Source organism: Marmota flaviventris, chromosome 2 (genome assembly GCF_047511675.1).
Source record: "Marmota flaviventris isolate mMarFla1 chromosome 2, mMarFla1.hap1, whole genome shotgun sequence".
In the NCBI taxonomy this organism is placed as follows: Eukaryota; Metazoa; Chordata; class Mammalia; order Rodentia; family Sciuridae; genus Marmota; species Marmota flaviventris.
This window is the reverse complement of record NC_092499.1, coordinates 137565652-137589974: the sequence shown is the minus strand read 5'-3', so window position 1 is coordinate 137589974 and position 24323 is coordinate 137565652. Positions and strand designations below refer to the sequence as shown.

The 24323-nt window shown below is 49.3% G+C and overlaps 1 protein-coding gene across 1 annotated transcript in view; it reads right to left on the bottom strand.

The window, feature by feature from the left end:
• The window catches only part of Rhcg (Rh family C glycoprotein), a 120850-nt gene that overhangs the window by 81724 nt on the left and 14803 nt on the right, over nucleotides 1-24323 (bottom strand). Inside the window, exons 4-10 of the mRNA XM_027955459.2 lie at nucleotides 23270-23417; nucleotides 22375-22541; nucleotides 20476-20613; nucleotides 20169-20305; nucleotides 19490-19614; nucleotides 19197-19270; nucleotides 16109-16255 (exon numbers count right to left, since the gene is read on the bottom strand). Coding sequence (XP_027811260.2) covers nucleotides 16109-16255; nucleotides 19197-19270; nucleotides 19490-19614; nucleotides 20169-20305; nucleotides 20476-20613; nucleotides 22375-22541; nucleotides 23270-23417 — 936 coding nt within the window. The remainder of the gene's footprint in view (nucleotides 1-16108; nucleotides 16256-19196; nucleotides 19271-19489; nucleotides 19615-20168; nucleotides 20306-20475; nucleotides 20614-22374; nucleotides 22542-23269; nucleotides 23418-24323) is intronic.

Here is a 24323-nt window from a genome sequence, read left to right as displayed (position 1 = left end):
CTCAAAGTAAAAACCAAAAAGGGGTGGGAATATGGTTAAGCGTCCTGAGTTCAATCCCCCATACCAAAAAAAAAAAAAAAAAAAAATTCCTGGGCATCCCTTTACCCTTCCCTTTTCTTGGCCTATGAGACTGGGGCCACTGTTTGGTATTTGTGCCAGCTGTGCCAGCTGTGCCTGCTGGACCCCAAGATGGCATCTCTTAGAAACATAAGAAGGGCCAAGTCCTTAATGAAGCATATTTTTGCAAGCACACACATTTAAGTACACATATATGCACATGTACAATCTGTCTTCCAAGATCATTTCCTAGTGTGTCCAGGGGTCCCCTAAGTGAACTTTCATTGCAAATGGTGGTAACAGCTGCTCAGAGAGACAATAACACATATGGGGCACAGGTGTGCTGCTCATGAATGTGGCCTTCAGGATTTTTCTCCTGTGTGCCCTGGTTCTCAGTGATGCAAGTGGGGGAATTTCAGGCACAAGAGAAAGACAAACTGTAGTTGGCCAGCAGTGGAGAAAATATGAGCCAATGAGCCAGATCCATCTCTTGTACATTTAATGATTGATCTGTTATTTATGGAGGTGTTTAACTTGTAAATATTTAACTTATGAGCATGTAATTATTTATACTCAAAACGTTTTAAAATTAGGGCTAGGTGCATTGGCACACACCTGTAATCCCAGCTACTTGGGAGGCAGAGGCAGGAGGATCACAAGTTCTGGGCCACCCTGTGTACCTTAGGGTACCTTGTCTCAAAATAAAAAATGGGCTGGGGTGTAGCTCAGAGGTAGTCCTGCACTTAATGCTCAGTACCAAAAAAAAAAAGTTTTAAAATTTAAAATATTCTACAAGTACAGTTTAATATGTATTCTTTCTTATATACTACATAATAGAACAACTGTTACATATTCATACATGTATATTACTATTGGAAATTGTATATACCAAACCATGTCAACTCACTTACTGGGCAACTTAAAGGCCCACTTAGGGTAATTTTGACTATACAGTTGTTCCTTGGTATCTATGGAAGTTGGTTCTAGTACATTTCATAGATTCCAAAATCCAGAGATTCCTCATTAAAATGGCATAATATGTGCATAGAACATATACATTTCCTCCCATATACACCAAGTCATCTCTAGATTAGCTATAATACCTAATTTAATGTAAATATTTGTTATACTGGTTAAGAAATAATGACAAGGAAAAAAGTGTATATGTTTAGCACAGATGCAATTTGGGGAGAGAAGTACTGGAGACTGAAACCAGGGGCACCTAATTTTTTTTTTTTAAATTTCTTTTTAGTTTGAGATAGGGTCTTGCTAAGTTGCTAAAGTCTTGCTACATTTTTTTTTCATTTTTTAAATTTTTTAAATTAATTTTTTAAATAGCAAGTTATATGGCATAAAGCATGAACTTTTCCCCCCTTTCTTTTGTGGTGCATGTGAGGCAAGCACTCTACCAACTGAGCTACATTCTCAGCCTAATTTTTTTTTTTTTTAATTAACAGTGCTGGGGATAAAACCCAGGGGCTCATGCATGCTAAAGCCCTCTACCACTCAGACACATCCCCAGCTACAAGATGCAATTAAAAAAAAAAAAAATATATATATATATATATATATATATATATATATATATATATATATATATATATATTCCATCCACAGTTTGTTGAATCTGTTTGTGGCTAATCTGCTGACTCCTGAGAGTTTACCTTAAGAAATGAGTCTAACTTCCACAGAAGACTTGACTACACATAATTCCAACTTTTCCAAGCACTTCAAGAAAGAGTACATATTCAACTATACTTGTAGAATATTTTTAATTTTAAAACATTTTGAGTATGAATCATTACAGGCACCTCAATTAAGTTTATACAAGGTAAACTCCCTGGGGAGACAAATAGCAATTGGGGGTACATGTCTTATTGGGAGGAGCCACATGGCACATGGCAAGAATATACAGCAATATGATATGTGCTACTTGGGAGATATGACCTTGGTGAAATGTCATCTGGGATGGCTTCATGGAGCAGGGGACATGGGACAAGTTCGCAAGGGAAAGAGGAGCTGTTAGGGGAAGTTACAGTTTCAGCTTTGCTTCTGCAACCTACCGCATACTAGCTATGTGACCTTGGACCATTTACCTCCTCATGTCCTTAGAGGATGCTGTTGATGAGCCCCCAGCAGCCTGTTGTCCTTGCTGGCAGAGCCTGCTTTGGTTGGGAAGGGCAACCCAGGTGCAGCAGCCCTAGCCCCAGCCTTAGGAGGAGGGTTCTGGCTGGATTAAGTCATTCACACAGGTCCCAGTATCCAAGCCAGTGACTGGCTTAATTATGGAAGTCTGTTGGTCACACCATTAGCTGTTATCTACTGCAGCCCAGCAAACTACCCGGAAACTTAAACCAACAACAAGGATTTATTTAACTGAATCTGTAATTCGCATAGGGATTAGTGGAGGCAGCTTGGCCCTGTTCCACGTGGCTTCTAGGTCCTAACATGACTGGGGCTACTGGATCCATTTCCAAGGGGGCTGGCAAGTCGTTGGCTGTGGGCTGGTCACTCAGCCTAGGAACATGGTCCAGGGCCTTGACGACTCCTTGCTTGGACTTCCTCAGATCACAGTGGGTGGGTTCCAAGAGCCAGCATCAAGAGACAAGAAGTATAAGTGGACCCTGGAAACAGTCACAGTGTCAACTTTCTTATATTCTGTTGGTCAAGCATCACCTGGCTTAGAATCAAGGGAGGATGTACACCTGCCTCTCAAAGGGCAGAATACCAAAGAGTTTGGGGGCCATATTTTTAAACTTCCATAGCTAATGAAACATGGGGAGAAGTCCGATGCAGGGGGATTTTTTTCTTTTTCTTTATCTGTAGCTGGAATTGAGCCCAGCAGTGCTGTATCACTGAGCACCACCTTTTTAAATATATATATATATATATATATAAAATTCCCATTTTATTCATTTTTTCCCCGGAGGATAGCTTTTCTTCATTCCTTTAGGACTGGCTCCTCACCTGGGCTTTGGTGGAGATTGTGGGGCAGCACCACAGGTCTAAATCAGGGTGGGGGTGTTCTGTCCTTGCAGGCTTCGTGAGGTCCATTCCTGACCACCTTGCTGTGAATGGCACAACTCATACAGTCATGTATTGTCACATAGAGCTTGAGAAGCACATAGTGTCGAAAACACTTGCTTCAGAAAAGTTTCTGATGGCTGTGGCCTCTAGGATGTTTCAAATGATGAACTGCTTAGTAGCCTTGTCCTTGGGCATGTACCTGGGGCAGTTCATTCAGCAATAGTCTGCACATAGTCATGGCCCTATTTGGCACAACCATTTTTTCCTTTTTTTTTTTTTTTTTTTTGGTCATCTTGGAAGTGAGGATCTGAGAGAGCATCCCTAACTCTTTTTATTTTTTTAAATTTTGAGACAGGGTATCACTAAGTTGCTGAGGCTAGCCTCAAGCTTGAGATCCTCCTGCCTCAGGCTCCTGAATGATTGGGATTACAGGTGTGTGCCACTGTGCCCAGCTGTTCTTTTGGGGGGAAGCAGGGAGTGATTTCTGGGAAAAGCTTCTTTGATCCTGAAAAACAACATAAGGTTGTGCCAGGTGTGGTGCCACACACCTGTAATCTCAGTAGCTTGGAAGGCTGGAGGCAGGAGGATTGCAAATTCAAGACCCTGCCTCAAAATAAGAAAATAAAAATTAAAAAGGACTGGGATGTGGCTCAGTGGTTAAACACCCCTGGGTTCAATCCCAGGTACAAAAAAAAAAAAAAAAAAAAAAAAAGGACATAAGGCTAAAGACAACCCTTCATGATTTTGCTCCTACTTTCAGGCTTACTTTGATGGTAAGATGTGAGCCTTGTGGGAAAGAAGACTATTTTCATATCTCCTATAATTGTTATATTTGGGATCATACCAAAGCATGTCTAAATTACATATAATCATGTGACTTACACTTAAAATCTTGTGGGATTTCAATATTTGATGGGAAAACTCAATATTGTCAAAGATGTCAGTCCTTCCCAAATTAAAGCATATATTCATTGCAATACCACTGAGATTGGAATTTAGAAGCAGATTTTAAAGGTCATCTGGAAGAGTCAATGTGAGAGCTGGCAGTGTAGCTCAGATATAGAGCTCTTGCCTAGTATGCATGAGGCTCTGGGTTTGATCCTCAAAACTGCCAAAAAAAAAAAAAAAAAAAAAAAGAAAGAAAGAAAGAGAATCAATATGAAAAAACTTTTGAGAGAGAAGAACTATTCTCACTGGATGCAAAAACAGAGAGAACCAGGCACAGTGGGCATGCCTGTAATCCCAGTGATTCTGGAGCCTTAGGCAGGAGGACTGCAAATTCGAAGCCAAACTGGGCAATTCAGCAGGGGCCTAAATAACTAGCAAGACCCTGTCTCAAAATAAAAAATAAAAAGGTCTTTCCAGGCATGGTGGTGCATGTCTGTCTGTAATCCTAGCAGCTTGGGAGGCTGAGACAGGAGGATTTTGAGTTCAAAGCCAGCCTCAGCAATGATGAGACACTAAGCAACTCAGTGAGACCCTGTCTAAATAATATACAAAAAAGGGCTGGGATGTGGCTTAGTGGTTGAATGCCCTTGAGTTCAATCCTTGATACCCTTCATCCCCCCAAAAAATAAATGATATAAAATTAAAAATAAAAAGGTCTTGGGATGTAGCTCAGTGACAAAGTGCCCTGCCCCAGTACTAGCATGGCGGCACCCATGGAAAGAGGGGTATGATACAGCTTGACTGTCCATCAACAGGGAATGGTTGCCTAATGACAGCAGGTGATCTCCAACTTGACCATTCACCAGGATCACCTATGGGCCTGTTAAACCCAGACTGTCAGGCCCCATTCTCAGAGTTTCTGATTCTGCAGGCTGGTGGTTGGAGAGCTCAAGAATTTCTACCAAATTCCCAGATGATGAAGATGCTGATGATCCAGACCACACTTTGAGAACCACCAAATTAGGACACCTGTCTACTAGGAAGAACTCTGATCAGAGAACAAGATACACAAGCTGCAACACACAGAGAAAAACATCACTTTAAAAAAAGGCAACCTAAAACTAAAATGAAGACAACCTATGAACATATACAGTTGCACCTTTTAAAAATGTCAGAAGGGGAAAAAAGAAACAAAAGCAGGAGACAGTGGCTCTTCACTTCCTAGACATTGCAGGGTTGCATGTGACGCCAGAGATGCTGTGACCTTTAAATTGACTTGAGGTTGAAGCCAACAGCAAGAGGAGGTGGAGCCAGGAGACCCACAGAAAAACAAACCTAACAGAACCAGTCCTGGAGCCTGGAATACCTCTGGGGTAGTCTTGTTATGTGAACGAATAAGGCCCCTTATCATGTAAGCCTTTTGGTTGGGATTTTCTGCTATTTACCATCAAACCATCCACCCTAGTAATGATTCTGCAGGGTTGTTAGTAAAGATTGAATAAGATCAAGTAAGAGAATGCTCTTGCAGGCATGTGGCACCTAGCAAGGTCTCTCTATCCAACTACCATTTGCTGTACTTATTCTGGAAATGCTTTCTGAGCTGCACCCCAAGGGGAATATTATGGGGAAACTGAGAGATTCCCTGACCTTTAGGAGCGCAGAGCCTACAGTGGGAGCCAAGAGAAGCAAAAAGAAGAATTTAATGGCTCACACAATTGGGAAATTTAGGGACAGGCTGGCTTCACGTGTGGTAGGATCTCTGTTACCGATATCATTGTCATGCAGCCTTATTTTCTATGTGTCTTGGGTCTCTCTTTGTGAGCCAGTTGTATTTTTTCCTGCTGTTGAGGTTCCTCATAGCAGGAGAACGTGGATGTCAACCATAAGGCTCACATCATACCATTGAAGCAAGCCTAGAGGAAACAGAAGGCTCTCTCTTTCCCTCCCTCTATTTATAAAATCCCAGGGAAGGAGTCTGATTGTGTCATATGCCCTTATGACCAACCACTGTAGTCAAGGGGACAGGATGCCAGGATTGGTCATGTGTGGTATATGGTGTGTGTGTGTGTGTTTACATTTATGATTTTTGATAGGTAGATACAGATATGATATAGATAGCTGCATAATGATATTAGTAAAAACTCATCAACATAAGACATATAGTTATTATTTTGCAGTTTCTGTGGGTCAAGCCTCTTGAAATGGCTTAGTTGGGTCCTCTGTAAGCTTGCAGCTGAGGTGCAGATCAGGCCTGGGTCCTCATCTGAAAGCTCAATTGACAGAATTCAGTTCCCAGGCACTGACAGCAGTGAGAACTCGTTTTCTTGCTGACTGTCAGCTGCCCTCAGTTTCTGGAGGCCACTCTCAGTTGGGCCCCAGTATGGCCATCTGCTTCATCAAAACTAGCAATGTCATAAAGGACTCCAGCAACATGGATGCAATAGGGGCTGGGGCTGTAACTCAGTGGCAGAGCACTTGCCTAGTATGCATCAGGCACTGGGTTCGATCCTCAGCACCACATAAAAATAAACAAATAAAATAAAGACATTCTGTTCATCTACAACTACAAAAAAAAATTTTAAAAAAGATGGATGTTATAATCTTATATGACATCATGATATAACCAGGTACATAGAATCTATATCCTGACACCTTTGCTCTGTTCTATTGGTTAAAGTCAAGTCAGTCACAGGTTCTGCCAAGAGGCAGAGGACATGGAAGTGGAAATGATAGATTTAAACCTAAGTCTATCTGCCTGCAACACATCTACTCTTTATGATAGTACCCAGACCAAGAATCACGTCTTAGATATTGCCTAGTAAGTTATGCTAGGATTAGACACGATGGCATCTTCTCTCTCACTTTGGTGCCCCTGTATCTGACACTCCGATCCCTTCTCCAACAATGCTGTGCTATTGAGCACAAGTCAACAACCATCAGTTCCTGTCCTTTTCTTTAACTCCTGCAGATAAGTGGTCTGCTCTGTACCCACTGCCCACTGTGATGAGATGGACTGTCTGGAAGACAGTGAGTTTCCCTGCCTTGGCTTCTGTTCCTAGAAGAATTCTCCCTAGGAGATTTGCAGGCAAAGACTGAATGTGTTGGAAAGCACAGGAGGGAAGGAGGGGACTCTCCTTCTCCAATACCCTAGAATAGAGAAAAATTCTCCTAGGCAGGGAAGAGGTGATGGAACCACTGGGCATTGTTTCTTGTACACCTGAAACTATGGATTGTGATTTATAGATGCTCATAACTAGGCAGGGGGTTCCTAACCCACAACCCCTTCCTGTGGCCCTTCCTGTTCCCCCCACCAGGGGTTGGTATATTTATCAGGATTTCAGTTTGTATGATAGACCAAAAAGGCCCAAGAGAATAAGGGCATAAACAACTAAAAGCTTATATCCCTTATATAAAAATCTGGGTAAGATGGCCCAGTTGCTGGAGTGGTGGCATCATAATTATGAAGGACCAGACTCTTTCTGTCTTGTTGCTCTGCTGCCTTCAATTTCATCTGCATATCAATTGGTAGGAAGAGGAAAGGGGCTTCCTTCTTGAGGCCTGACTTAGAAGTTATACATACTACTTCCACTCATTGGCCGAACTTGGTTATGTGATTATACACTAGCTGCAAGGAAGTCTGGGAAATGTAGTTTTATCATGGGAAGCCATATGCCCATTGGTTGGTACAATTAGTAATCTGTCAGTTAACCAGGGCAGCAATGTGTTTCCTATATGGTCCAGCTCTGTAGCCTTAGCTCTGCATCTCTGCGAAGGAGATTCCGAGTGGACCTCTGTAACATCCAGGCCTAAAAGCATTGAATATGGTGGCTCCACTTCTGTTGGCACCTTCAGGGAACAGGTATGAGGTGCACAGGCGCAAAAAAGACACGCCCAAGTGTATAAGCAAGCAAGGAATGAGGGTCAGGCATGGAGGGTCCCACCAGCTGTTCTGCACCCACAGCAAGTCACAAGGATGACAGCCTTGCTTGCTCTTACCTACTCCCTGTCACCCTGATTATCTGTGCCTGGACCTGTCCCTCTGGGTATACCCTCCCCCAATTCAAAGCACAACTTTCCAACTCTTTTTGGAGTATAAGGGGCACAGTTTAAATAAAGAACTCTTTTGGTTATATCTGGAGCTTCTACTCATCTAGCCCATGCTCAAATAAAGGAGAAATGCATGGGTGGTAGTTTCAGTACCTATACATTTTGCCACAGACTTCCCAAGCCACTTAATATGTCCATGGTCTTCATTCATAGTCTGCCATCCTCATTCACAGTCTGCATGTCACTGACCCAGGGTGGTTCAGGCAGAACATCATAGGTGTTCAGCTGGTTTCTCTGCTTTGCTTTCCTCGTCCCAACTATCCCAGTAGCGTCAAAATGCATTTGTTCATTTATGCATTCATTATTCGATATGTAATGATCAAACTCTTCAATGTGCTGGGCTCAGCCTTGGCATATGAGTTCTGTGTTCTCATGGAACTGGTGTCTACTGGGGAGGTGGGCAGTTAGCTAATCTCACAAAGAAATAAACCATCAACAGACTTGAAAAACACTGTGAAGAAAAAGTATAGGGTAAAGTAAATGAATGAGATCAAGAGAATGGGTCATGCTATGTAGAACACTCGGCACGGAAAGGTTGAGTTAACTGAGTGTGGCCGGTTCTTAAAACTGGATGAATTCCTGAGACTGGCATCCCCAACAGCAAGGGGGAGGGGGAGAATGCTGTTCCTGTCCAGTCACAGTGACTTCTTTCCATTAACTCTCGTGTAAGATCCACATGTGCCCTTGAGCAGACTCCTGCCTTCCTCTCTGGCCCCATGCCTTACTGCTCCACAGCCAGGTGTTCTGTCACCTCCCAGAAGCTGGTTCCTCACCCTTCATCCTTTGCCTGAAAGATTCCTCTTGCTCTTTCAGGACCTGTAGTGGTTTGGATATGAGGTGTCCCCTGAAAGCTTCTGTGTGAGCCCATGCAGGAATATTCAGGGTGAAATGACTAGGTTGTTATTAATCAGTAGATGGATCCATTACCAAATGGATTCATAATTACCAAATGGATTGATAATCTGAATGGATGAATGAGTGGTACCTGTGGTTAGGTAAGGTGTGGCTGGGGGAAGTAGGTCACTGGGGGTGTGCCCTTGGGGATGATCTCATCCCTGACTTCTTGCACCCAAGCTCTTTCTACTTCCTGGCTGTCACAAACTGGGCAGCTTCCCTCCACCATGCCTGTCCACCACAAGGTTCTGCCTCACCTCAGGTGCAGAGCTATGGAATTGGCCGGCCAGGCGCTGAACCTCTGAAACCAGGAGCCCAAATGAACTTTTCCTCCTCTGTTCTTGTCAGCTGTGCTGGTCACAGCAACACAGGAGCCCAGCTTGGACATCATGATCTCTGAAGAGCTGGGCTGGATTTTCTCCTGTTTGCCCATTCGAATCCATTGGCTTCTTGTGGGTTTTGCCAGGAAGGAGGGGAGTGAGGGTCAGGGGTCTGCTACTTTGGCACCTTAGGCAAGTTACTCAACCTCTCTGTGCTGCAGTTTCATCATGAAGTGAAAATGGGGATAATAACTACACCCACCTCATAGTGTTGTTGTGAAGATTAAGCAAATATATGTAAAGTGCCTGACTCACAGTAAGTATTTGTGTTCGCTGTTACCAGTCTTCAGTCCTCTCCTATCTTGACTGGTTACTATGTCCTAGGTTTTAGTCTTGCCCCCTCCCCAGGGTTGGGGAACCTTGTGGTCAGCATACCTAGGCTTTCCAGCACCCAGCCCGGGGGAGGTCCTATAGTAACTGCCCACCAACTGGGCTCACTCTGAGAAGAAGAGCTTCTGCCCACCATCCCATACCGTAATAAACATGAACTGGCCTTTTGTCCCAGCTGGGGTAAGGGATGCTTTGCTGTGGAATCTCCAGGGATCTCTCTGTGTTCCCAGCTTCTACATTGCACCCCAGCCTTCTGCCAGTGTTAGCAGGGCAGACCCGAGCAGCCCTAGAAGAGAACAGCAAGCAGGCACTGGAGGTGGGGACTGCGGGGTGGGGAGGCTGGGCAGCGGCCCTGTGAGACTCTGTGGTCTAAGGCACCTCACATTCTGAGGGACACCAACAAGCCCAGCAGGAAGCAGCCAGGGAGAAAAGGGTTCCATGATCCAAGAAATAGAGATGGGGGGTGTTTCATACCCAGGGGACATAGGATGGGTCCTCCTGCTGATGGGCATGGGGATGGGGAAGAGCAGAGGCTCTAGGTGGTCCAAAAGGCAGGGAAACACAACAGGTGCAGTTCTGAATCTGGACTGATGGCAACCACTGTTCCTCATGACCACTGTCCCTAAGTGCCCTGTCCAATGCATGACCCTTCTGAGAGCCATGCTGAGAGTGACCGCAGCCCATGCTATGGTGTTCCAGGGCCAAAGGTGCCCATGCCCCTCCTGGGTCGTCTTAGTCCTCCACATCCTCAATGTCTCATCTGGCACCCAGTGGATGGTCAGTTCCTATTTTCTGGCCAAAGAAGGAATGGTCCTACATAGATAGTTGGGGCAGAGGAATCAGACAGAGCTGGGTTCCAGTGTCTGCTGATTACCTACAAGCTGTGTGATCTTGGGCAAGTCACTTAGCTTCTCTGTGCCTCTGTATTCTTGTTAGTGAAATGTGTCACCCCAGTGCCTGCCCCCTTGGATTGTTGTCATATTCAACGAGCTGCTGCATTCAAAGATGGCACTGTCACAGGTGCCTACAAAAAGCCCCAGTAAACCAGTAAGAACTTTCTCCAAGTCTCTGTGCATCCTGTCTGTGCGTGGTCTGTGCGTGGGTCCACTCACTCCTTCAGGAATCCACCTCCTGTCACCTCCCAGGTCCCATGTTGTTCCCAAACTACTCAAGCCTCAGCCTGTCCCACCAGGGAACTAGGGACAAGGAGCTAGACAGAGGAATGCCCACCTTCATCAAAGGGATCCTGGCGGGCACCTTTTCTGTCCAGCCCTCTCCCTGGGGGGCCCTTGTCTCCCGCCACTATTCTCCATCTCATCCTTCATCTTGGCCAGCCCCAAAGGATATCCCAAGGGCACAACCTAAGCTAGAAGTTTCTAGAATGTGTGCAGCAAATGCCCCTCCTAGTGAGGGAAGAGTTCCTGAGGCCTGGGCACCCCATACCCCTGGGCCTGCCTGCTCCCTGGAGAAGGGTCCTAGTACCTCCTATTTTCCCATCCAGGAGGCTGCTGGTTCCCACATTACCACATGAATGGGGCACAAGCCCCCCATCCACTCAAGCAAACAATTTGGCTAGCAAATTGACATAATTATGAGAGACAGAGAGAGAAGAAAGCCATCCCCCCCACCCCCCGTGGCCCCCCAGAGGGCAGCTCCCGTGGAGTTCCTCCCTGGCTTTGTGGGCTGGGGCGCTCAGGGCTGATTAGAAACCTTGTGGCCTTTTCAAGAGCCCTAAGTGATTGGTCCCCTTAATCTGATTACAATTTGCAAAGCCCCTCCAGTCGCCTCTGAAGGGCTGTTCTCAAGCACCCCGCTCCATCAGCCCTTGAGTGCACACACACACACAGACAGACACACACATGCACACTCAGCACCCACTTGGGCCTGCTGGTGGGGGGAGTCCTGCCACTTTCTCACCATGTCTCATTCTCTCAGGGACCTTTGAGTCATCCCAGTTGCTGTTCTCAGGCCCCAAACCTGAAACACACCCAAAAGGTGGCACTGCCCTAACAGACTGGGTTGCCCATTTTAGGGTGTCCCACCAGATACAATGCCCAGGCACACACACTTCAGTGGGCACACCTGCCTGCTACCATCCCTCCTCAGAATGACTGCCCCAAACAACCAGCATCAAGCTGCCCTCTCTCCACAGCAGCTGTGTTTCTGGGGCTTCTTGGGCCGCAGCTCCCAGGGGATTAGGCCCAGCAGGCAGCCCAGATGCAGCTCAGGCACAGGCTGCTTGGCCAACCCCCACTTGGGAACTTGGCTCAAGGGACTGCAGTCAATGGCCTCAGCCCTCCACATCCAATTTGGAGCTCTTAATCCCCGCAGCCAAGCCACAATGGCTCCTTTTCCCATACTTACTCCTGGCTCTCCATGGCCCCAGCTTGGTCTCCAACTCCAAATGGAGCACCCCCTGGACATCAGCTCAGGATGGGGGTGAGAGCTGCTGGGCAAGGCTGGAGCCAAGGCAGAAAGGGACAGATGCGGGGATTCTGCCCTTTTAGCTAAGCGCTCTTGCCCTGGAGCATGCCAATGGGTAAGAAGAACATGTGTGGGCCCCTGCAGAGTGACCTCCAGCCTCCTCTACCCCCATATGTGGGGCATCCCAGCCCAGGGCCCTGGGTAAGGCATTCTCCACTTAGGAATTTACCCTTTTCTCAGACTATCATAAAGACCTCTCTCTCAAGACACCGGGCTGAGGGTACGCGCTTGTGATCAGGGAGCATAAGTCTAGGTTCAGATATTAGAATCAGAGGGACCTGGGCCCAATTCTCACCCTAGCACCATCTTCAATAACATAGAGGATGCTATTCTCTCTGGGCCTCAGTTTCCCTGGCTTCAAGCAGAGAAGGCTATAGCCTCTTTCTCTCTCTCTCTTCCGGTGCTGAGAGGTTAAATGACAGATGACAGTGAGGCACTCAGCACAGTTCCCAGCACACAATCTTCAACGCATTCTGTTGTCAACCGCACTGAGTCAGGAAGAGGGGACCTGGAGCCCAGTCATCAGACATAAGATGGGACCAGGCTCCGGACCCTGCTGCCCGGGTGGGGAGCAACTCCAGGCTCTGCCGGGCTCGAGGAGGACCTTCGCAGTGGGTTTTCCGGGAGGAGCCCTAGTTGTCAGATTGGTGAGGTCGCAGGCCTGCTCCCGTGCCCCGGCCCCCGTGGGCAACGGAGCCCTCGGCCAGATCTCTCCCAGGAAGTGGCCCGGCAGGGGCTCCCAGAGCAGCCTGGACGTGGCCCCAGCCCAAGGGACTGCGGGTCCTCGTCCTCGGTGCCCTCCAGGGCAGCCCCCGGGCCGGGTCGTGTGAGCGGGGGAGGGCCTCGCCGAGCGCGTTCCGAGGCGGCCCTCGGTCGGGCCGGACCCGGGTCGGACGTCGGCCGCGGCGCCCCTCCCTGGCTGGCCCGGGCGTGCCGGGCGGGCGGCGGCGGCGCGATCCGCAGGAATCAAAGCCGCCGCGCCCGCCCCGCCCCGCCACGCCGCACCCCCGCCGAGCCGCCGCGCACCTCCTCCTTTGTCACAATGTTTTTCAATCCGGTGAAGCAAACTGTCCAATTAGAGCCGGGGCCTCCGGCTTCCATCTTTGCCGACGTTTAATTAACATGCTGCTCTTGGCAGCTGCTGACAAGTTCCAGAAACAGGTTGTAAAGGGTTTTTGTCTTTACCCAGCATGGAAAATGAGGGGTGTTACATCGCGGGAACATGAATAGGTTGCGTTTCAGCTCCCCCCACCCCTGCTGTAAGAGGAACGAAGCCGAGAGAGAGAGAGAGAGAGAGAGAGAGAGAGAGAGAGAGAGAGAGAGAGAGAGAGAGAGGGAGGGGGGTGGAGGGAAAGTGGGGAGGAAGAGGAGGGAAGGTGGGGGGAGAGAGGGAGGGAGGGAAGGAGAGAGGGAGGAGGGAAAGTGGGGGGAAGAGGAGGGAAGGTGGGGGAGAGAGGGAGAGAGAGAATGGATTGCGAGGGGAGGGCGGAGTTGGAGGCAGGAGAGACCCCGTCCCCTCCCTCTCTTTCTCACCCCTTCTTCCCAGGAGCCTTTGCTCCACAGACGATCTGGATTCTGCCTTTTCTCCAGCCGGCGCACTTGTGCTTCACCTCTCTGCTAGCCATACCCAACCTCACCATCTTGATTCCCTTTGTCATCTTGCTAATAAACTCCTATTCAGCCTCCAGAACCCTGCTCAGGTGTCCTAACTTTGGAAAGCCACCTGGTCAATTACTGCCTCTCCAGCCACACCTGTTCAGAGTGGACACTCTGTCAGGACTGTCCTAGACCATGACAGAACTGTGGTGTTACTCTGCACTGGGTGCTGGTGGGCCGGAACCTTCCCCACTGTACAGGGTTGGCTTGGCGGAGAGGGAGCAGGGAAGGGCTGGGGGAGGGGTGATGGCCCCAAAGAGCCCTCCTTTCTTATTCCCCTATCCTGCTGGAATGCCTAGAGCAGGGCCATGGAGGGCATAGCAAGGCTGAGGTTTTTCTCAGCGATGAGCTTCTATAATAGCTGACATAAGAGAAGCAGAGCCCTTGAGACCCCATCCCAGAGCTGAGCTCTGCCTGTTCTCTTTAGCTGCATTCTTGGCCTTGTGGGTGGACCTGTGGGTGAGGACCAGGTTGGGCAGGAGGCCAGTTCTCTTGGGTCCACTTCTCCCTCAAACTGGCCCCATTGGAGCATCCACACCTATTCTACAAAGGACATCAACAATATTTATTCATGGAGGCTGCCAGCTACATGACACAAAAGTTCAGGGGACCAAGAGAGCCTGAGAGATGCTGGCTGAGGGGCAAGTAAGGGGTGGAAGAGCCCAGTAGGTAGTATCTGGCAGCTAAATGGCTTCCTGTGAGGGTTCGGGTCCTCTTTGGGCCAGCTTTTCTCAGGAAGTGGCCACCAAGACCCCAGGCAGGGGCAAACCTTCTTCAGTGGGACCTTGGCTTGAAAGCCTACTTGTCTGCAGCTCCTCCTTCTCCTTTCCCAGGTGGAGCCCCTGGGCTGAAGGCAGGGGTGGGAGGAGGGGTCCAGGCCAGGGCAGCAGGTAGGATGCTGCTGCTTGCTCTTGAGTCCCCAGCTAAGGTCAGCACCAGCTCCTTCCAGAGCCCCCGACAGTCTGTGGAGCCTGCAGGGAGAGAGCCAAGGACAACTGGTCACTGCCAGTCCTGCTGTAGCCTCTTGGCACACTTTCTTTTCTGGACAGGATGGACACTAGGAGCAATGGGTCACAGTTTCACTTTTCTTGTTTCTAAGGTAGATTTTTTGGTTTTATTCTCTGGACTCAAATTTGTGGGCTCAAGCGATCCTCCTGCCTCAGCCCCCAGAGTAGCTGGGACTACAAGTGCATGATACCACACCCTGCTGCAAGGTTAACTTGTCCCGAGAACCATGGCATTCTCTCCTTCCATGTCACTCAGCCTTTTTGCACCAGACGCAGCTATATCTAAGCTCTGGTCTCTAAGGAGTGCAAATCCCTATAAGAATAATAACACTGACCAGGAAAGGAGGAGGGGTCCAGGGCTAGGGCAGCAGGCCTAGCCTGCTGTGTGGCCTTGAAGATCCTGAACCTTTCTTAGTATCATTTTCTATTAAAAAGAGGGAAGTAATTACCCTGCCCCATGGAATTTTCTAGACGATTAGGTATGTGATCCCTGGGCCAGGGCTGCTGTATCCCACAGAGGAGGTAGATGAAAAGAAGGAAGGAGATAGGAAGACTCATGCCTGGAGTTCACCGATGAATAGAGCCAGACTTGTCAGCTCCACTTTTTTTTTTTTAATTTAAATTTAGGAACAGGGTTTCACTAAGTTTCTGAGGCTGGCCTCCAATTTGTGATCCTCCTGCCTCATCCTCCTGAGTCGTGAGGATTACAGCTACGCACAACTCCTGCCCAACTTCAACTTCACTGCTATGGAGGAGGAAACTGAAGCGTGGTTAAAGTGATATGGCTAGAAAGCATAGTCACAAACTGAAAGTGTGCCCCAGGGTTCTTTCCATATATTTTCCCAGTGCAGCCTGCCCACTCCACCTCAGGCAGGAGGAGTGAAAGCTCACATCCTTCCCTCCCTCCCTCCCCCTCTCTCTCTGTACTGTGGATGGAACCCAGGGATGATCTACCACTGAGCTACATCTCTGGTCCTTTTGATTTTTTAATTTTGAGAAAGAGTCTCAAGTTGCCGAGGCTGGCCTCAAACTTGTGATCTTTCTGCATCAGCCTCCAGAGTGGCTGGGATTACAGGTGGACACCACTGTGCCCAGCACATCCTCATTTCTTCATGCTTGCCTTTTGTTGGTGTCTGATTCTGAGATCTGCTCTCTCCCCGCCCCCAACTCCCCCACTCTGCAGAAAGCCAGCCCAGCATCTCCTATGACAAGCAGAATTCATCTCACCTGCTTCTCCCCTGCCTTGGGAGCTTAGGGTATCAAGGAGGTTGAAGATACCAAGGGTGCCAAGGGTACTGAATGTCCCAAGGGTTCTGAGGATGATAAGGGTGCTGCAGGTACTGAAGGTGACAAGGGTACTGAGGGCGCTGGAGGCTTGAGGGTGGGGTCCTCAGGGAGATAGGCAGTGCTCTTCTCTTCATGCATCTGTGGAGAGAGGAAACAACTCAGTGGGACCTCTCCCGGGCAGGGCAAGTGTCCCTGATGTAGTTCAACTAACTGGGTGAGCCAGGAGCGCAAATGGTGGGTGGCGAGTGCCACCGTGTGGTCATTATGAAAATTGCATGCCGCTTTGTAACTTGCCCCTGTTTCCTGTGAAGCTTCGTCCAAGGAGGAGACAGGGTCCTTGCGCCACAAAAACAATGGCGAGGCACTCAGGTGAAACACAGAGAGATATTAGAGTTGTAGTGGACACTGCCGTCATCACCCATCCTGGAGGGATTCCGGGAGGTTGCGCAGAATCCATTTTTGAGAGATGAGGCACCTTCTAATAGGGCCAGAAAGGGAATGGCGGAAGTGCAAAGGAGACAGGAGGTGGGTCTGGGAGGTGGAGTAGGGTTGGGGCAGATCAGGTCTGCCTTGTCCTCAAAAAAGACTGCCTCTCTGTGGTCCTGGGGAATATCCGCCTCACCCCCATCCTCTGGGAAGCCACTTCCCCTCCCAGGTAGACCACCCAGGGACCTCAGGTATTGTCTGATGGCTTTTGCTCCTACTGATACGAGATTTGATTACTCCCAACCAAGGACTACTGAAGGTATACAGCTGAGAGAAGTTGTGAATTTGGGATAAATCCTAAAGATTAAAACAAAATATTTATGGAATTGGGATAACGTTTCTGGTTTTTTTCATTAGCATGCAACCTGTGTGGTTTCAAAGTGTGGCATCTCAAATAGTTTTTGTTCAGAATGAAAATAATTGTGCAGAGAAAAAGGAAAGTGTATTAAAAATGTAATCCAACAGAACAACTCTTATGCTGGAGAGATAAAGGGACAGAGCAGGATATAAAATTGAATCCCAGCAGCTGAAGAGGCTGAGGCAGGAGGATCTCAAGTTCAAAGCCAGCCTCAGCAAGAGCGAGGTGCTGAGCAATTCAGTGAGATCCTGCCTCTAAATAAAACAAAAAAGGGCTGGGGATGTGGCTCAGTGATCGAGTGTACCTGAGTTCAAGAAAAAGAATATAAAATTGAGTGAGTAATATGATCTCAAGAAAAATTATACAGAGAGAAAAGGAGAATGAAAGGAAAGGATATATACCAAAAACATTAGCAGTTTTTTAAATATTTTTTTTAGTTGTCAATGGACCTTTATTTTACTTATTTTTATGTGATGCTGAGGATTGAACCCAGTGCCTCACATATGCCAGGCAAGTACTCTACCACTGAGCTATGGTCCCAGCCCGCATTTGCAGTTTTGTTTTTGTTTTTGTACTGGAGATTAAACCTACCATGGCTTTCTTTACCACTGAGATACAGCCCCAGCCCTTTTTATTTTTTATTTTATTTTGATACAGGGTCTTGCTAAGTTGCTGAGGCTGGCCTTAAACTTACAATCCTTCTGCCTCGGCCTCCCAAGTTGCTGGGATTACAAGATGTGTGCCATCATGCCTGGCTCCAGGATTTCCTTATTGGGTTTCCTAGCCATTTTATAATTTAAAAAAATTAAAGAGTTAATTCAAAAGACTTATTAATTACATATACAAAATTATATGAATCGTATAAATCATATTAAAGTTATATGTGGATTATGGTGGATATTAGTTAAAATTACCCTGGAAACTTCTGGTATGGTTTTTTTTTTTTTTTTTTTTTTTATATTTATTTCTTTTTTTTTTTTTTTAGTTATTGGCGGGCACAACATCTTTGTTTGTATGTGGTGCTGAGGATCGAACCCGGGTCGCACGCATGCCAGGCGAGCGCGCCACCGCTTGAGCCACATCCCCAGCCCCTCTGGTATGGTTTTAAAAACACAGAGCCAAACGAAAGGCAGTGATGTCCCTCCTTCCAGGGTGCAGAGACACAGTCTGGTCCTCACCCTTGTCATGGGGACATGCAGGAGGCATCCTCCACCATCCAATGCAGGTGAGCCACGGCAACAACAATCGGAGGGGAGAGAGCCCTACCTTAAGCCACAGAAAGCCCAAATTATGGTATGTTTTTAAAGAAACTGAGGTCTGCTACATTTCACCATTTACAGCTTTAGAACAATGTACTGACACACTTCTGTATGCTGGAAGTAGTAGCATGTTGTAAAATTCAGATTTTGTACTAGCATCACTTGCAGGCTTGTTCATATGCGGTCCTGGTTCTGCTGAATTAAACTCTCTGGGCAGGTGTATTTTTACCTGGGGAAACTGCAGTTTTACAACGTCTCCGTGGTTATAACAGAGAATGAAATTGGGCATTGCACTTTGATTCTTAATCCAGGCTGGAATTTAGAATCACCCAGCAAGCTTTAAAAATATTCTAATATCCAGGCCCAACCCCCAGACCAATTAAATCTAAGTCTCTGGGCTAAGACTGGACATTGGAATGCTTTGAAAAGCCACTAGTTCTCAGATGTGCTCCCCCCCACCCCCAGTACTGGGGATGGAACCCAAGGTCTTGAACATGCTAGGCAAGGGCTCTGCAGCTGAGCTTACATCCCCAGCCCTGAGATGTGATTTTTTCTATTAGAATCACCTGGAGGGCTTGTTAAAGCAGAGTTCTGCTTTTGGATTCAGGAGGTCTGGATGGGATGTGAGAATTTGCATTACTAACAAGTTCCTTGGTACTGCTGCTGTGAGGTGGGGGTAGGGGCAGACCTCAGAAGTCACTGCCAGAATACAGCTACCTGTGGATGCTCCAGCCACAGCTCTGACCATAGGCTGCTTCTGTGTCCCTTCAGGGAGTGCAAAAAGAGAGGTACACCTACACATGACCCCTCCAAAGCCTGGGGTTCAGAAGGGAAGAGAGAGAAGAGACTTCAAACCACAAGAGAGGCAGTCTCCCAGGTACAGGAGCAGGATGACACAGGTGTGTACCCCAGACCAGAGGATGCAGGGAGGCGGGGGTACAGCTGCCTGGCAAGGGAACAAGTCTATAGGACTCACCTCCCAGTAGACGGCATCCTCAAAGCAATTGTCATCAGCGGCTTGTCCCCAGAATGGTAATCTCAAAATGAGTCCTAAAGAAAGTTGGAGTCACAAGAGGTCAGAAAACACTTACCACCCATCCTAGCCTTTGCTGTCAGCTGGGACCCACATCCCCCCAGTCCCACAGCCAGAAGGGCAGATTTGAGGGAATCCTGGGAGCTCCCAGCTCACCCTGGAACATGCTCTTGGGTCCCCCCACTCAGGAGCCCCACAGGGATGCCACCTTCTCTGGCCCAGCTGCTATCACTTACCCAGGATGATGCCGCCCCCAAAGGCCATGGCCAAGGTCAGCAGGAGGCCATATGCCTGGAACTCGCCCTGTGTTTTTGTGGTGGACCAGGTCTTGAAATGGTGAAAGTCAAGGGAATGGACTATGCTGGGCAGAGAGAGAGGGCAGGTCAGGGTCCCACAAAGATGCCAGTTAACCACTTGCTGCTACCCCACAAAAGTGCATGGATACCAAGTCTAGACAAACCCTGTCCCTCAGCCTTCTCATCTACAAAATGGGGGTGCTGTACAAATCAGTCATCTTTCTCTGAGACTTTTTAAAAATTATTTTTGGTATTGGAGATTGAACCCAGGGGTACTTAACCACTGAGCCACACTCCCAGCCCTTTTTTGTATTTTATTTAGAGACAGGGTCTCACTGAGTTGCTCAGGACCTCACTAAGTTGCTGAGGCTGGTTTGAACTTGTGATCCTCCTACCTCAGCCTCCCGAGGTGCTGGGATTATAGGCGTGTGCCACGGCACCTGGCCTCTCTGAGATTCTTATGGAAGGGATGTGGTTGGGGAGAGACCCACAGCACAATGGTCCAGAGTAAGGAAGGAAGGGGAAAAAGAAATGATATTGGACCCCAGAGGGCCCGAAGGAAGGAGGGATGGAGAAGAAAGGAGGGACCCCCACCTCCCCGCACCTCCTCCGCATTTACCCTGGATCTCCATATATGTCAGGCTTGGCATAAACTGCCGTCACAGCACCCACGATGCCACCTATGATTCCGGGGATGCCATGTAGATTGTGAATGCCACAGGTATCCTGGATCCGCAGCCGGGACTCCAGGAATGGCTGAGAGGGGAGGTGGGTGGTATTCAGCAAGGAGGCTGCAGCCGGGGCTGCAGGATTCTGATGGCCCTCCTATACACAGGGACCCAGGATTCTCCAGCCCTTGGCTCCCTCCCTAGGGACTTCCCCCCAATAACAGGAAAACAGCCCCAGCCCCTGCCTGGGGTCCTCACCATTATATACACAAAACCCAGGGTGGAGAAGAAGCCGCAGATGGAACCAACGATGAGGGAGCCGTAGGGCATGAGCATCATCTCCGCAGCGGTGCCCACGCCCACCCCTCCTGCGAGCGTGGCGTTCTGGATGTGCACCTGGGCAGGGCGGGCAGAGCAGGCAGAGGTTCAGTTCTCTCCCTGGAGCACTGGCATGAGCTTCCACACAGCACGAGGGTAACACCCATCCAGGAATGGCTCAAAGTCCACCTCAGCAGGCCTGGGCAGCCCTCTGTGTGCTCTGCAAGCATGCCACCCACCCAGCCCAGCAGGCCTGGGCATCTTCTGTGTCCTGTGTGCTGCTGGACATGCCAGTGGGCCTGTCAGTGCACCTGCATGTGCCCTTTCTGTCCATACCATGCCTGTGGGACTACATGTTCCCATCCCATCAGCTGATGCTGAGTGTCAGCCTGCCCCAGGGGCTCTACTGCTTACTGTGGGGACTGGTTCATTCCGTCTCCACAGCAAGCCTTGTAGATGGGTGTGCAGGTGAAGAGACGGAGGTGCAGGCAGGTTAAATAACTTAAAAGCGCAGAGCTGTGAGGGGCAGAAAGATGAGCCTATTCCTTTAGTCTATTCGACATCCCCCCCCGCATGTGGCTTTTGGGAGCAACAAATGTGTTCCCTTCGGTGCCTGAGGGCCACCTCTGTGTCTAGTGCAACTAGGGACCATGACTGGGACCCTATGACAGGTCCTCCTGACAGTGCCTCAGTACATAAGTCAAGAAGTGCAGGTCATGATGGGGAGTTGACGTCTCCACTTTTGCTTTTATAGAAAAAAAATCTGCCAACACTCATGAGGTCTGTCCCTCCCACCTCAGTGGTGTGACACGAAGGCTGTGGATGTGACTCAGTGGTAGAGCACTTACCCAGCATGTGCCAGGCCTTGGATTCCATCCCCAGCACCACAAAATCAAAACAACACAAAAAACCACAAAAACCAATGGTGTGTGCCGGGTGCAGTGATGCACACCTGTGATCCCAGCTGCTCAGGAGGCTGAGGCAGGAGGATCACAAGTTGGAGGCCAGCCTGGGCAACCTAGCAAGACCCTGTCTCAGAGAGAGAGAGAGAGAGAGAGGGAGGGAGGGGCGGGGGGAGGGCTGGGGATGCAGCTCAGTGGTAGAGCACTCCTGGATTCAATCCTCAGTACCACAATAAAACCCAAGCAAATGGTATAATAGAAAGGACACTGTGTGCCACCATATCTACTCCATAAACTTCATCAGTAAAGTGAACAAGGGATGCTCCTAAAGTGTGTGGGATGGGGCTGGAAGCAGCTTGAAGAGCCTGAGGGTTAGTGTCTGGACTTGGCCCCAGCAACGTGCAGGAAGACCTGAGGCCGTGCTCAGCCCATGGTGGCTGTTGGTACCCAAACAGCGGGAGGAGACTGAGGAGCAGAAGGAGCCAGCCTGTACTGAGCAGCCCACAAGCAGAACCTCAAGAATCTGTTTCTGCTGGGCGCAGTGGCGCACACCTGTAATCCCAGCTGCTCGGGAGGCTGAGACAGGAGACTTACGAGTCTAAAGTCGGCCTCAGCAATGGTGAGGCACTAAGCAACTCAGTGAGATCCTGTCTCTAAACAAAATACAAAATAGGGCTGGGGATATGGCTCAGGGGTTGAGTGGTTGAGTGCTTCTGAGTTCCATCCCTGGTATCAAAAAAAAAAAAAAAAAAGAATCCTGTCCTGGCTTCTGCCCCACACCAGGGATGTTCTGATCAGTTTCTTCACCTGCGAGATGGAGAGCTCATCCAGATGTTGCCGGCTTCTGGAGGTGTTGGCAGGTCGTGGCCATCAGTGCCCACCAGGCACAGGCAGGCAAGAGGTATCCCTCCCCAACCCCGAGGCCCCCGCTACTCACCATGTCCAGCTTGCCCTTCTTGTTCAGGGCACTGGACATTGCCACGGAGGTGAGCACACTGGCCGCCAGGGAGCAGTAGGTATTGAGAGCAGCTCGGTGCTGGGCGTCCCCGTGGTAGGACACGGCTGAGTTGAAGCTGGGCCAGAATATCCACAGGAAGAGGGTGCCTGGGTGGGCCCAGAGAGGACCAGGGTCCAAGGGAGTAGGTGTTAGAGCCCCGGCAGAGACCCTGCCCTTCAGTGCTGAAATGCCAAGTGACCTTATGGCCCAGCTGTCCCCCATTTCTATAGCTTTGCTCAAGCCAGGGGCTCCTCCTGGAAGGCCCTCCCTGCCTTTCTCACCTGCCTCTCCCACTCAGCCTTCCACAGCTGACCAGGAAGTCAACTGGTCCCCTGTCCCACTCCCCCAGCACCGTGAGGGAGAATCTTCTGTCCACTGTAGGGAGATTATGTGGTGACCCTGCTGCCTCATGCTGCACTGTGAGGACCTCCTGGAGGGCAGGGCTGGTCTCTAAGATACCAGGGAGGCCAGGTCACATGGGTTCTCATGAACAAATGGGCACAGGAGGTAAGAATGCACACCTTGCTCTAGCCCAGGGATGGAGTGGCCAGTTCCTGGTGACCACTACATCTGCCTCAGAGCATTCTAGGGCAAACATGAGGATGAGTGACCGCCTTCTTTCAGCACCATGGGGAAGAGAGATAGACTCCTGGGGTCCTAGAATCCCCTACCGGCAGCCTCCCTCTGCCTCTCCCTGGTATCCCGCAGCGGGACTCAGGAGGGATCATGACAGCCCTGGTCCATCATGGCAGTCTCCACCCGTCAAGGCCACCCTCACCCCTCAGGGCAGCCATCACAAACCAAGGCAGCCCTCAGCCACCCTGGCTGCTCTCACCAATCATGGAAAAGAAGTCTGAGTGGTACACAGAACTCTGCTTCCGCTTGCTCTGCTCGAGATTGCGTCTGTAGAGGATCCAGGTCACCGTGAGCCCAAAGTAGGCACCAAAAGTGTGGATGGTCATGGAGCCCCCCGCATCCTTCACCTGTAGTGCAAGGAGCCCGTCAGGGTCTGGCACCGTCTGATCCTCCCTCCCCAGCATTTCCTACCCTCCCCGACAGGCTCTCAGCTGTCTCTCGACTCCTCAGGCTGCAGGGCACAGCCTGGGGCCCCCACAGACCAATCAGCTGGAGAAGGGGCAGTGGGAACCCCCGAACCCAGCCTGGAGGCCTGTTGGGAAATGCCAGCCATATCCTCACCTAACAAATGGGATGATCCCAGATGGGGAAACCTACACATGGAGAGGAATTTGCACAGTCACATAGAGAGTTAGAACCCAGGGCAATCCCCTAGTTTGTCACCTACTGGCCTCCTGGGAATTCTCCCCTTCCTTGGGTCTCCAGATTTCGTGTTTCATTTTACACAACTGCTCCAACACCTCCCACCTGGACTGCCATTACCCACTCTTGCATTCTGTCATGGTCCTTGCTCTCTAATCACCAGGCCAACCTCTCACTACCTGCCCCTCTCCATCCCCCTAAGTTGGCACAGGCAGAATCGTCCCCTCCTCGTCTGTCCCTTCCTGCCCCACTTCTGGCTTGACTTCTTCTCAAGTTCCTCATTTGCAAAGTGGGGGAGGTCATAGTGACTTAGCAGGGCTGTTGTCAGAATTAAACTAGACAGCTTGTGAATGACACCTGGCACGGGCCTGGCACTCAACAGGTGCTTGATAGCCGTAGGGACCCTCCCCTCTCTTCAGCCTCCTTCCCACTCAGAACCAGGTTCAGAGGACCAGACCAGGTTCACTCCTCCACTGGAGCTGGTTGGACTGTGTCCCCCCAGTTCATATCTTGGAAACTTCATCCCTAGTGCAGAGGGGACCTTTAAGGGGTGATTAAGTCACAAGGGCTCAGAAGTGGACTAATGTCATTATTGGGGGTATGGGCTTCTT